Genomic DNA, 14109 nt, shown 5'->3' with positions numbered 1-14109 from the left:
GCTGACTAGACCAAGTGTTTGAATACAATTGCCAAAAGGCGCGTAACAACTTAATTTGGCCATAAATTTCGTCCACATAGCAGCCGATTCATTAATTTTGAGGTGTATTTTGACAAAATAATTCGTAATAGTTCAGGTAGGAAACACAAACATCTGATAGTTCATGTAAAAAACTCGCAAAAGAGTGATACTTCAGGTGTGTTTTTGACCATTATTCTTAATTTTTTTAATTTTCCAATTTATTCCTTTAATTATCCGGTAGAGTGTCAGTCGGCACTATTATTTTTAAACAAAAGAGAAAGTGAACACCACTTACCATTAGATATAAGTCGAGTGTATTTTAATAAATAGTTGGTGATAGTTCAGGTAGAAAACACAAACACTCGTAGTTCAGGTACGTAAAAAAATGATACTTCAGATGTGTTTTTGTCCATTATCCCATAGTGATAGGCTATAGTGTTAATTTGTGATTTGTAGTAAATATTTAAGCTTGAATTAATTGTGCTGCATTCTAGTTAGTACGGTTACTATTGGTGCCAAATTTAAGATTTATTTGCATAATTATTGGTGTATCCTTGTCGTTATACAAATAGCTCGGATATGTTCATTTCTGCTGACGAAAGTGAAAATAGCCAACTTTAAATTATTTTTCTGATTCTTTTTGTTAAAACAAAAGCCATACAGATTAAATTAAATCGTTCCTCTAATAAAATCCTTCTCGCAAAGTCCAGAGCAATATATTGGAGCATGACAACTAATTTGATTCTGGGAATCTTAGTTACTTTGTTTTGGTAGCACATGCGCATTTGACCACCAAAGGATGTGGTGCAGCGGATGGGGCTATTCCTCCCTTAACCAGAGGTCAAGGGTTCGAGCCCTGAATATGAAAAAATTCTTGGTAGGGAACGCTTCCCCCAGAATGGGGCCCTACGCGGTGCAAATTCGGATATAGTGAGGCTTCATTACGGATATCGAACTCCGAATGAGAAAAAAAAAAAAAACACATGAGCATTTGACTATTGTCACCAGCATTTCCCCGTTATTTCTTCTTACAGATATATGCTTAGTTGTTTAATGTACAACACACCAGTCATTTGGTGAATCACTGCAAAATATGATTGGCCCTGGGAGTGTACAAAGTAAACCGATAAACTATACCAAACCGATAAATCGAGTCAAATCGAGAAAAAAAATATCGACTAGTGGTTTGATTTGACTTGGTTTGGTGTTGGAAAAAAAAATCCGACCATAATTGATTTGGTTTGGTTTAAGCTAAAAAAAGTCAAACCGACCCAAACCAACCCGACATTACATGTGTTTAATTTTTAAAATATTTTGTACATAAAAATATTTATTTGTAATATAATTTATAAATATTTCTTAAATTTTTTCGTAGTTTTTGTCTTTTATCATATTATTTCAAGCTTGAAATTAAAATTTTGAATGTCAAAGTTTTACATCCCATGGATGTTATAACTCGAATAAATTCCAAATCAAAACCAACTCAGCATTAATGCTAACAAAAGAAATTCAATTCTACCACAAGGAATGACAATAATGTTGGATATTTATTCTTTAGTTTTGCATAATTCGTGTAGAGAGTGAAAATACATAACATTTTTTTCTTTGTCATGTAATTAATACTTATTAGCTGTACTTATTTCAGCATAATTTATTATTTTTAGATTATGGTCATTTTTTTATGGCTTATTAATTAGCAATATTTATTTTAACCGATTTTATTATCTTTTTTGTTTTATTTTAATACAATGTCATCACTCATCTCATATTTTGTGTTATTTTCTTAAGAAATACCTTACTTATATAGTTGTATCTTACTAGGACTAAAGAAATATTTGAAGTAAAAGTTATATATTTTGTATGAAGACTTTTCCGGAAAAAACCCGAAAAATCCGAGAAACTGAATAACCCAAGAAAATCCGAGGTTGAAAAACCCGAATTTTATTGGTTTGGTTTGGTGTATAAATAACAAAACCCGACGTAATTGGTTTGATTTGGTATTTAAAAATTTGAACCAACCCGATCCATGTACACCCCTACCCCATCATGTATTTATCTGAAAAGGAAACATGTTGTCTTTTGGGCAGAGCTGACAAATGACCGATTTAGATTGAATATGGCCGTACAAAATGAGCTGAATCAATAAATGGATAATTTTCTCCTTGCTCAAAATTTACTTGAATTAAGATGGAGACTAAACAATAAATCATAACTCAACCCGCCAACCTTATACCCAACTTTTATGCTTCTCGAAGACATATACACGTCATTCCCAACCAAATCCTAATATCAACCCAATCGTGATTTCTCAAACTAGTTATTTACAAAATATTCCCAGTTTCAGACTAAATTGTCGTTTCCTTTTTTATTTCCTGTCAAACTAATACTGAAACTTTACAAAGATATTAATCTAAAGTACTTTACTCAAACTAGTTATTTACAAAATATTCCCAGTTTCACACTAAACTGTCGTTTCCTTTTTTATTTCTTGTCAAACTAACATTTAGTTTCTAATACTGAAACTTTACAAAGATATTAATCTAAAGTACTTCAGTTTCAGTGCAATTTTAGAGAGAGACTCGACAAATATCTAATTCTCTGATCCAATGAAACAATTATCCTGCCATTTTAACTTCTTCAAGGGATTTCTGTAACCGTTAGGAGAAAAATTACAACTGCCAAATGAAGATCAGTTTAACCCTTCATCGAAAAATTATACCCTATTAAACATTGAACGAACATTGAACAGTAGTGTCTTGCTTCACCAGCACTGCCCACAAGTAACGGTGTTATTTCTTTTTGGCATATTACATAAAGTACAATTATAGAACGGATATGCATTAAACTAGATTTAACATAGTAGAATTTGGTGTTTGTAAGTTGTACTAATTCAATGTATAGGATTCTGTAATATATATCGAGAGAAGAGTTAGAAAAATACATGCATGGAGTAAACGGAAAGTAACAAACTTTTTAACCCCATGAGGCAAGCAAGTCCCTCAAATGGTGGATTTCCATATGCTTTTCTTCCTATTTCACGGCTATAATTTGGAGAATTGACTGAATTTTATTTTCAGTCAAGTACTATTCGACTCTATAGTCAAACAAGAAATTAACACGTACAGGAAACATCCTTACAAGTCAAAACAGCAGACATCTTTCTTAATATGATATCTCTCTCACGTGTAACAATAGTAAATATGTTGAACTTTTGTAGGTGATGGTGTAAATTTAGTCCTGTTTTCTATGCACTTGGTTGACTCATCCTTAGACCTAATATAATACTAACCAGGTCCAATTTGTATATTTTAACTTGTAATTAATTTTCAAGTCTTTTGTAATAATTATTGCTAAGAGCTTAAGATATATATATGGGCTTAAGATATATATATGGTCGATAAGGAATTTTTTATGTTATTAGGTCACTTTTGATTATTATAGCAAGTAGTTTGTGTTTACACTGATAATGTATATAACCTAAACTCTATTATTAGTGAGGGGGAATGACGAAAATAAGGAAAAGGGAAAGAGCTTGTTAAAACAGAACATTACCGTTCTATATTCAAAGTTCTTAATCTTATTTTCCATGCTGCATTCTGAGGAATACAATATTTCTCAATTAAATTCAGTAAAATCATTCAAATGATTTTTCTTACTTTTAAAAATAAATTTACTTTTGAATTGCAGACAAAAATGCTGCTTGTTTTACAAATTTTGCATTCTACAGTACTCCCATTAATTATACTTGACCTTCGACTGCATGGCTACTTATTCTCGTTATCGGACATTATTTATCATTAACAGTCGCTTAATTAATTAGATATATAAATACTGGGATATGGCCTATGGGTATATCCGTATATATAATTTCAGTGCAATTTTTCACTAGATCTCGTGCAACAAAAATGAAAAAAAAAAAATGTATATACTCATGCACTCAAACTCAACAAGTTTCTCATTTCCAGTAAATGTTAATTAATACAATTAAAGTATAGTACAGCAAGTACTGATGAACAGCTCATAAAACATTGATCCACCACGGGCAAAACTCTCCTTCTCTCTCTACAATATATAAATATGTAGTTTACAGTACTGTATATTAATGTACATAGTAGATTATAAAAAGGGAAAAAGAAACACAATAGTAGCCAAAGATTTATCAAGAAATTCTGTATATCTATATGAATATATCGACGTTTACAAGAAGAAACTCGTTTACAGTAATTAATAAAGAGATACTATTCCTTCTGATGATCAAGAAACTCATCATTTCAAGACTACTTTTGCTCTCTCTCTATATTCTTCTTCAAGAAATTATACATATATCTATAAACCCTTATTATGAGATAGATGTTTAGGGTATTTTATTAGAAGTAGAAAGATGACAGAAAAAAGTGACAGAATTAGGATACGTGTTATGGCATGGAGAAGAACCGGAAGGAGGCACAAAACCTTTTGGAAGCATAGCTGAATATGTTCTTTTTCTGCTCCAATCTTTACCTTTTTCTTTCTTCAAGTTTAATGATCTTGTCTTCATCTTCATTTTTTTGTTCCTTTTATTCAATACTTTCATCGTCTTCTTCTTAGTCATGAGCCCTCCTTCTTCTTCTCCTGTTTGTTTCTTCAAGAAAAATGATTCTGAATTCTTGATATAATTATCATACACATCATCATCATGTGGAGATGGAGCTTTACTATAATCTGATGGTGACCCAAGATTCTTGGAATGGAATTCGTTTGAAGAAGAAGAGAGGAATAAGAAGAAGGAAAGGAAGAGAAGGGTGAAAAGATTCTTCTTGATATTACCCATAAAGATTTTGAGAGAAGAAGTAGTAGTAGTGGTGGTTTAATTTCTCTACTGCATTTAGAAATGGTGATGAAGTGAGAGAAAGAGGGATTATATTGTTGGAGTTAGGAGTTATATAGTCCTTTTGTGGGATATATTGTAGTTTAGGGTATGGGGAGAATATATATTCATTACAATTGGAATTAGCTAGTATATACTTGTAATTTTATATGGGAAAGAATACACACTTCACGACTTTTTGCTCGTGGGAATGTTAACATTCCGTGGAACATCCATGCAATTAGATCCGAAATGTAAGACTTCACAAGTTACATACCCAATGATTTTCAACTCTCTCCCACCTACCCCTCCCTTTTCTGTTTCCTCACTTTTAATTTTTTGTAGTATTTAAATTTAGCCATTTGGTATGTGTGTGTGTATATATATATATATATATATGGAACCCAATTGGCCTAACTAATTCAAATTTGCGCTATGAATGACCTATTAAGAGAGAAAACGCTCTGTTCAAAAATCTTTCGAGACAATTACCTTCTTTGTAATTTGCATCATGGTTCAATCAAAATTTTTCTTGTTCTTCTAATTTGTAACTTCACCGAAATCGGAATAGTTCCTATACTAATACATTAGTATGAAATTGAATCGCCTTGAAATATTTCTTTTTTCCTATCAATTCTTGTCAAAAAGGAACAATTGAAATAGAGGATTCGTAGTCCTAGTCATAGTGTTGCGGTCCATTTCATGGCTTCGCTTGCGCGACTTGCACTTCTTATTGTTCTAGCCATCCCAACCTTAATGAATGGACTGTGAAGGGGTCAGTCAAATGGTTTGAATTTTCAATATGTTCGTATTCGTCATCCCCCACATAGTCCATTAATAGGCGTGCAGAACAATCATCTCTAGGGCTCGAACTCAAGATATGAGCAATCGAACGGTATCTAAACAACACATCACTGATTAGAAATGAAAGTATCTCATGATCTCATCTAATCCCACCACATTCCTTAGGGGAATTTATTGATAAAGAACAAAGGTTAAAACCGTAAAGTAATTATTGGACGGTGAGTGGAACTTTTCACGCAGTAAATTTAACTCGTTTGTGCTTCTCGATGCAGCTGACCTCTTATAGTAATGTAGGCCTAAAATACTGGATAGAAAACCTACGTTTTTTGTTTTTTCAGATACATCTGGCTGTTCATTGTGCTTTGCGTCTTCCTTCCTTTGTTCAACTTCTTATTACATATGATCTTGAATTATTTTACTCCTTAAAATTCATTACTTAACAATAGTAATTCACTAATTCTCCTATCATTCATTGAAAGGAAACACTCGATTTCGACTTTAACTATAGCAAAAACATAAATGGGGCATTGTGCGAAAGTCAAATATATGTCCTACATAGGACTTGCAATTACTCGCCCATGCTAGGATTGATTTGTTGTACTCCTCCTTGATCGACTCTATTGCTAACTTGCAGAGCTAGAAATATCTCTAGTATTTAATGGCCAAAAGACTAAAGGTGGGGATTGCATTTTGCTCAGGGAACTAAATGGAGAAAAAGGAGATATGTAATCTGTTTCCGGTAAAAAATTTAATCCTTAAGAATAATACACATGTTAATACTTACTCTCTCTGTTGGAGCACAATTTACGTGTCTTTCTTTTTTAATTTGTTTAAAAAATAAACCATTGTTTATATTTAGTAACTCTGTAATTCCAATATACTACATGATATGTCTAAGACCATAAGATTTAAAGATTTTTTTGATACATTGTACACATCTTTAGTTTAAGAGTACAAGATTCAAAAAACTTAATTACTTTATTAAACTTTGTGTCTAATCAAACTAAGACACATAAAATGATACGGAGAGGGTTTTGTTTCGGAAAACTATCTGAACACCTTTATAATAATACTCAACTGCAGATATACTCCTTATATTTTAAAATCATGCACTGACACCCTCTATATAAATTCTACACAAATATATACTGCTCTTATTTTCAAGACACTTTAACCCTATAGAAATATATACTTGTCCCTTATTTTCCCTCATGTAATGAAAATCCTTGACAAAGGAGTGTTCATCTAACTTAATTAACTTGAAATAATTTGAAGTGGAACATAAAAAGGAAACGATTTTAATGTTAAGGGAATGCATATATATGACCGTATCCAGGAAACCAAGCCCAATTCATAAAGCAGCAAGACATGGGCCAAAAAACTCTTAAATCCTTGAGCAAATAATGTAATGAGCATACACAAAACACTTGTCTCGATCAATTTCCAGTCCTGGAAGAAGGGAAAATACAATCCAAAGAACTCCAGGGCTGCAAGCAAGCATTGTCATACAAGAAAAATATCAATTGCGTGATCGCATAGTTTCTTACAGGCGGCTGATAACTTCTTCCACCTCAGATGGTGAGTATAGATGGTAAGTTGGAGATACCCTTGCGATATCAACATTATTGGGAGTCACCTGCATCAAAAAGTGGGAGCTTTTCAGCAGATACAGAAACAAAGAATGAAATCATAAAAATAAAAACATCATGAAACTTGCCTTCTCTTCCATCACTTGCTTAAGAATAGACAGTGCTATGGTTTCAGCTTCTTTAAGGGTAAGGTCCTGCAGAAAAAGCAGATAATGGACCTCAGATCAGTTTTAAGAACCATATGAAAGCTACAAGTGGGTGAGTGCATCACCATCAGAACTAGCTACTCGAACTAACAAGGTCAGACTTCCGGTTTGAACCTGAGTTATTTAGGGGGGAAATAAAGAAAAAATCAAAAAGAAAGCGGCTCTGTTTCTCGGGCTTCTGTGGAAGATGCTTCCTATTAGTGGAACTCGTGAAAGTCTCTGAACGTTCAAGCATCCAATCAATTGAAATGAGGGTTAATGAACATAGAATAGGACCTATTATTCCTACATGTTCCACCAGTAACATTCCCTTCAACCTCAAGCTGCTCCAGACTGGACAGAAATTATGACGATAGGACATGGTTTCACTAGAAAAATAGGAAACCTAGGTACCTTGTTATATTGCTCCTGCAAAGAGCTGTCAGCACCTTCAGAACCTGACCCAATAGCTTTAGCATTGCATTGCCAGAATGTACCAGAAGGATCAGTATAGTACCTGCACATAAAATTGGCCTAGATTTAGTATCTGGAAATTATGTCCGTGGTACCCCACAACCAGGATGTAGGAAGTAATGAGGCAACCAAGTACTTGAATAAATGTACTGTTAAGAGTATGTTTATGATTAGGGAGAAAATGTAATCAGAAGTCTGATTTTAGCAGTTCATACTACACAAATCCAATCATGGCCAGATGGAAGCATCATTTCCTAGAATGTGGTATTTTGACTTCTTGAGTATTTAATTTTAATTAAAATTAAGGGTTTTTTCAACTAAGTCAGCAAGAATTCATTTTACATTAGCAAAAACTCAATACCTATCAGATATGTTTTTAAAATTTAAAAAGTGATGTTTGATATGCATATTAGAGTGACTTGATGAGATTTAAGAAAACACGGACAAATAAGTGAAGAAGAGTTGCTGCAGGCATATGACTCTTCCCATCCAAAAGTTAACATAGTTAAGATGAGGTCTAATTCATATTTGCTCAGAAATGTTAAAGTTAAGGTATTATATGCACAATAGAGAACACACAAGCCCTACAAGGTACCGAAAATGCAATTTTGCCTATTAGGTAATAAGAGCTGAATTGTCATAAAGCAAATTAAGTGAATGTTATTGACTTCACGGACATGGTATTGTCCATGAGATTTAGCATTAATGTATCTGAGATGCAATAGAATTGCTGGTCAAATAGTTTACCCTGTTTTCTCGAAATCCAAGTTGTATAAGTCCAATTTAGACAAAGGAGACGTATTCGAAAAGAAATTTGGCAAAAGAAGGAAGTTTCTGAAAGATGATACTCTGGCAGCAATATCAAACTTGATTCAATACCAAAAGAGAGAAGAAAATATAGTTGTTTCCAATACTATCATAGAAGAGATGCAAAGACTTACAAGCTGGGACCATTCTCATCATGACCAGCAATGAGAAGGGACACACCAAAAGGTCTGGACTGCATAAAACAAACGAGATAGACCATTAATGCATCAAGGTCGGAGATCTAAACTTACAGTATCAAAAAATAACAATAACGGAAGCTTGTCTATTCCTGCCGATGAGCAAGTCAATTATAAAAAGTACGGAAGACTGTCTTTTTCTGCTGACAAGCTTTTTCAACAGTATAAATATTCTCCAGACATCCAACTTTTTAGAATATTTTATGAAATAAAACAAGGGAAACGAAGAAACTAGGGAAGCACAAGAAAGTCACTAGAGAATTAACCAGGTAACTCCAATCAGATTAATTCATACATGATAGAGTTATAACTTATCCATAAATAACTTAATAACTAACTAATAATTGAATCATAAACAACCTTTGCCCTCTTCACCCTTCCCCTTCCTTTTTCCATGATAACCAAACAGGCTAAGCATATCTTTGTCAGCTTACTCTATGTAGAATCAAATTAAACAGCTATTTCACATCATTTTAACTTCATGAATTCTTTACAAGCAAAGTTTAGTATAGCGAGCATCTTTTTTCCTTAGAATATAGAATGTAAAGAGAAGGGTGTCTGCACTTATATAGCTGATGAATTATCATAACAGATCCTAGCACCTAGGAAGATCTCAGACCCAACAGCTAGCCTCCAGATATATCACAATCCAGCTGGCATATTTATATATAGTGCAAGAGCATTTGAAATACATTTAAAATTGAGAAACAGAAAAATAGAGAGATGAGCACACTTGGCAATCTTCACGTGATCACTCACCTTTTTGTTTGGGGGGGGGGGGGGGGGTTTTGTAAATATAATGATCAAAAACCTTTAACTAAAGTCGACACAGGCAATGTTCACAAGTTTGTTAGCTAGACACAAAGAGGAGAAAACAAGAATTATGACTAATTATTTGTTTATTTTCACCTTATGTCACATGAAGTATGGTTTTCTCAAATTACATAAAAGGAACATCACAATCCAAAGCACCAAGGCACCTACTTATTCACTCGACGAAATTACCCTAACTAAGCATAAACAAAATCTATATTTCACTTCATATAAGGTCAGCTGTATAGCTCCAACAGATTTAATTCAAAATAAATAGGGAAGAGCAAAAGATAATTCTGGAAAGTGAATGATGCTCTTTACAAAATTAGGCACCACTAATTTTTAACTGAAAGATAGTTGTTCAGAAAGAAACAAAAAGTACTGCACCAAAGTAAGAAGAATCTCACCATAGACTCTTCGTCGCCCTCACCAAACCGCAAGGCCAAATCACAGAGAGCTTGTGTAGTGGACTCAACAGTCATGGGCTCACCATAAGAGAATCTATGGTTCTATTGAAAGGGAAAGGGAGGACAAAACAACAAGGCCAAGTCAGCAATTTACCACTAGCATACAAATACTTGAAGGTTAAAGAAGTTGCCCAAAATACCTGAGTTTCAACTCGTGCATGTTCCACAAGAGTCCGTGCATCAGCTATCAATCCACTCATTGCACAACCAATATGCTCGTCAATTTCCATAATTTTCTCCACACTGCTTGGCTCCTATGAGAATATCAAAACTGTGTCATGTCTCATGAATGAAGAAAACAGAAAATAAACTAAAGTTAACAGGAGATAGCATGTTCTATATTTTTTAGATGAGCCAACTGAGCGCATGAAATCAAGTCATAGCCAAGCAAGCAATAACAATAGATAAGAGGCAACAAGCAGGAAATTAGTCTGTAGGTTTTCTAAGCTCTTGATCTACAGGTTGTGTTGCCTTTCCTGGATATATCCACCACCAAGTTTAACTGTTAAAATCTACCAGGTATTCCTTAACGATGTACTAAGCACTAAACAGTGTCTATTAGTAGTCAGCCCCGACAATTATAGTTTATCAAGTTTGTTTAGTACCAATGGTATGGTGTCCCAAGGAAAGAGAAACTTAAGAATTAGTTAGGGTCGGCATTACCTTCTGAGAGGAAAAAGGGTTTCAGAATACATAGGGTCAGCAGTGTCTTCTGAGAGGAAACAATGGTTTTAGTTTTCCCCGTCAGTGGACTTATAACTTTCACTAATGGAGTTACAACAAATGTAGGCAGTATAAAGCCTCTTCATTCTTCATATGAATCACAACCCAACTATATTCAAACATAATCCGTTATTTCCTCACAAAGTGACCGTTAAATGTTTGTACAAACTTTTTAGAAAAATGCCATTGTTTCAATGTTGATATCAATTTAAGACAATTTCAAAAGTGAATGAGTCCACATAAATTTCACACAGAGAGCTGTACAAAGTGAGTTATCTAGTTGAGGGGGAGAACTCCTTGCACTAGTTGCAAGATTTCACAACAATTAATAATCATTCATCATCGAGAATAGCCCCAATCCTATACCCCACAAAATCCATCATTCAATTTACTTGGTGAAGCTCTACCGGCATTTCTTATAGGTGTTCTATTACTGAAAATTTGAAGTTTCCATTCAATTATAGTGCAGGAAGAAGTAAAAAAACAGTTCTTGATAACACATTGACTTGTGAGTCCAACCCAAAAACATGAACATAATCATCAAACCATATAGAAGTAACATATAGGCATAATACATAGATAGACACTTAAACTTGGCCTCTACTGTCAGTTGAACACTCAAACTTTACGAAATGATCATCTAGATACCTCTAAAATTATGTGCCACGTCAGTGTCCACAAGACACAGTGAGGATGAGTTGAGGTGTCTAGACGTGCATTCTCAAAGTTGGAGTGTTTAGTTGTCAGTTGAGGCCCAATTAAGTTGTATATCTATGTATTATACGTAACATATAATCATCCCCGAAATAAACAAGCAAATAAATAAAAATGATTAATAATAAAAGGGAAACCAAGTGTTACAAACCAAAAGTGGTGAAGTAATGCGCTTTTCCACAGCAAGAACAACTCCTTCCTTAGTTTTTAATCCAATTGCAGTTGAACCCAACTTCAAAATATCATAATTTCAAAATCACAAAAACAAATTACCCATCAGCTATTTCTCAAAAAAAAAAAAAAAAAAAAAAAAATTACACGAAGAAAAATCCAAGAAAATTACCTTGATGGCTTCAATAGCATATTCAACTTGAAACAATCTTCCTTCAGGAGAGAAGGTGTTAACACCTCTATCATACTCAGTTCTTCAAACCCAATTTTCCAAAAATACAAGAAAAAATAAAATTATTCAATTCTGATTTAATTGGAAAAATAAAGCATAGATTAAGCCCCAATAAAATTCAACATTTACCTAGTGAGAAACATCTTTGTTGAAATTTGTTACAGATTTAGAAACCCAATGCAGAGTAAATAATAGCTTTGCCCAGTTAGAGAATTTGTTTGAACTGAAGATTGCTTTTTTTTTCCTTCTTTAAACTTGATTAGCAAGCCAAGCCATTGTTGCAAAAGCAAAAGGCCTAATTTTTGGAATTTGGGCTTTGCTTTACTTCATCATTCTTTTTTGGGCTTCTTACACGGTGTGTCCAGCCCGGAGAAGTACACAAATAACCAATTTTAGGATCCCTGTTTAAAGCATAGCCAAAATTCACAAGTCATTTAAATCAACTTAAGATTTACACGTAGGATATTTGACTTGCCAAAGTCTAACTTCATTCATGTATATTTAAAACTATAAAACTTGTGACATGTAAAATTACAACTTAGACTCACGCATTTGCTTATCGATGCCCAAACTGATAAATTGTTTAAAGGTTTGCAATCTTAAATGTCACACTATTTGTAACTTCAGAAACGTTTTAAAAGAAAAATATTTATAGTTAGTTTACCGAACTATATGCGTTCAAGTAAAGCATTATTATAGTTTCTTTACATATCACTTCTTCGTGATAGAGCCCAACTTTTTATCACTGTTATAAATGGTTGGCTAAGATTTTTAGTAGATCGAGACTACTAATGCATTTCACAATATTGGATTGACTATGCAGACCTTTTTGTAAATAGCAGTGAAGAGAAAGTTTAGGCTAAGGGTGTACATGGATCGGGTTGGTTTGGATTTTTTAAATACCAAATCAAATCAATTATGTCGGATTTTTAAATCGATAAACCAAACCAACTAATAAAATTCGAATTTTTCAACCTCGGGTTTTTTTGGGTTTTTTTTTTCCCGGAAAAATCTTGATACAGAATATAACTTTTGCTTCAAATATTTCTTTAGTCCTAGTAAGATACAACTATATATTTAATGTGTTTCTTAGGAAAATAACAAAAATGTGAAATGAGTGAAGACATTGTGATAAAATATTCAATAAAAAAGATAATGAAATAGCATAAAATAAATATTGCTAATTAATAAGGCATAATGAAAATAATCATCATCTAAAAATATTAAATCATGCTAAAATAAGTACACTAATAAGTATTAATTAAATGATAAAGAAAAAAATAAAATAAAGTAAATTTATATATTTACATTGTTTAAATTAACAATGCAAAACTAAATAACAGATATCCAACATTATTATAATTCCTAGTGTTAGGCTTGAATTACTTTTGTTAGCATTAATATTGATTTGGTTTTGACTTTATTTGAGTTTTATGAGCTATAAATCTTATTGGGACATTTAAAACTCTAAGTCCAAACTTGAAATAATATGTTAAAAGACAAAAATTATGAAAAAACTTAAGAAACATTAATAAATTACATTATAAGTAAATCTTTTATGTATAAAATATTTTAAAAATTTATATATTCATGTTTGGTTTGGTTTGGTTTGCCTTTTTTTAGTTAAAATCAAACCAAACAAATTATGATCGGGTGTTTTTTTCAAACACCAAACCACTAGTTGGGTTTGGTTGGTTTGGTTTGACTTTTTTTATTTTCTTTGTACACCCTAAGTTTAGCCATAGATAGTTGGGTTTTTTTTTCTCGATTTAATTCGAACTATCGATTTGGTGCGATTTGTCGATTTTCTTTGTACACCCCTAGTTTAGCCATAGTAAAAAGAAGAAGAGGAAGAAGAGATTTTAAAAGTTTTTATGTTCAATATATTTGACTTATTCATAACCGTCCAAGTTTGTGTGGCTGGGCCTAATAATGTGAGTTCTATGTTCAAAATTAGTTTATGCATTCGCATTAGGAACAATAGGATGTCGTTTGAGCTTATTTGTTCTCTTGGAAGTTTGGTAATTTTTTTGTGTTTTTTTTTAGAGGAGGCTGTCGATTTTCTT

General features: G+C 32.9%; 1 protein-coding gene across 1 annotated transcript; it reads right to left on the bottom strand.

The window, feature by feature from the left end:
• Positions 1-7040: 7040 nt before the first annotated feature.
• LOC132042467 (proteasome subunit alpha type-5) lies at positions 7041-12322 on the bottom strand. Its single transcript, XM_059433000.1, has 9 exons — positions 12173-12322; positions 11984-12065; positions 11792-11872; positions 10344-10457; positions 10144-10245; positions 8861-8919; positions 7860-7962; positions 7389-7454; positions 7041-7307 (listed from the first exon to the last, which is right to left on the bottom strand). The coding sequence occupies exons 1-9, from the start codon at positions 12184-12186 to the stop codon at positions 7215-7217; spliced, it is 714 nt and encodes a 237-aa protein (XP_059288983.1). The 5' UTR covers positions 12187-12322; the 3' UTR covers positions 7041-7214.
• Positions 12323-14109: the final 1787 nt, after the last annotated feature.

This window comes from Lycium ferocissimum, chromosome 2 (genome assembly GCF_029784015.1).
Source record: "Lycium ferocissimum isolate CSIRO_LF1 chromosome 2, AGI_CSIRO_Lferr_CH_V1, whole genome shotgun sequence".
In the NCBI taxonomy this organism is placed as follows: Eukaryota; Viridiplantae; Streptophyta; class Magnoliopsida; order Solanales; family Solanaceae; genus Lycium; species Lycium ferocissimum.
The sequence above is the reverse complement of the archived record's forward strand: the minus strand, read 5'-3'. Positions and strand labels throughout refer to the sequence as shown.

Coding starts and splice junctions, on each gene's coding strand:
- LOC132042467 (XM_059433000.1), bottom strand. Junction 10,246..10,343: donor ATGCACGAGTTGAAACTCAG/GTATTTTGGGCA, acceptor CCCTTTCAATAG/AACCATAGATTCTCTTATGG. Junction 7,963..8,860: donor GATGAGAATGGTCCCAGCTT/GTAAGTCTTTGC, acceptor TTTTATGTGCAG/GTACTATACTGATCCTTCTG.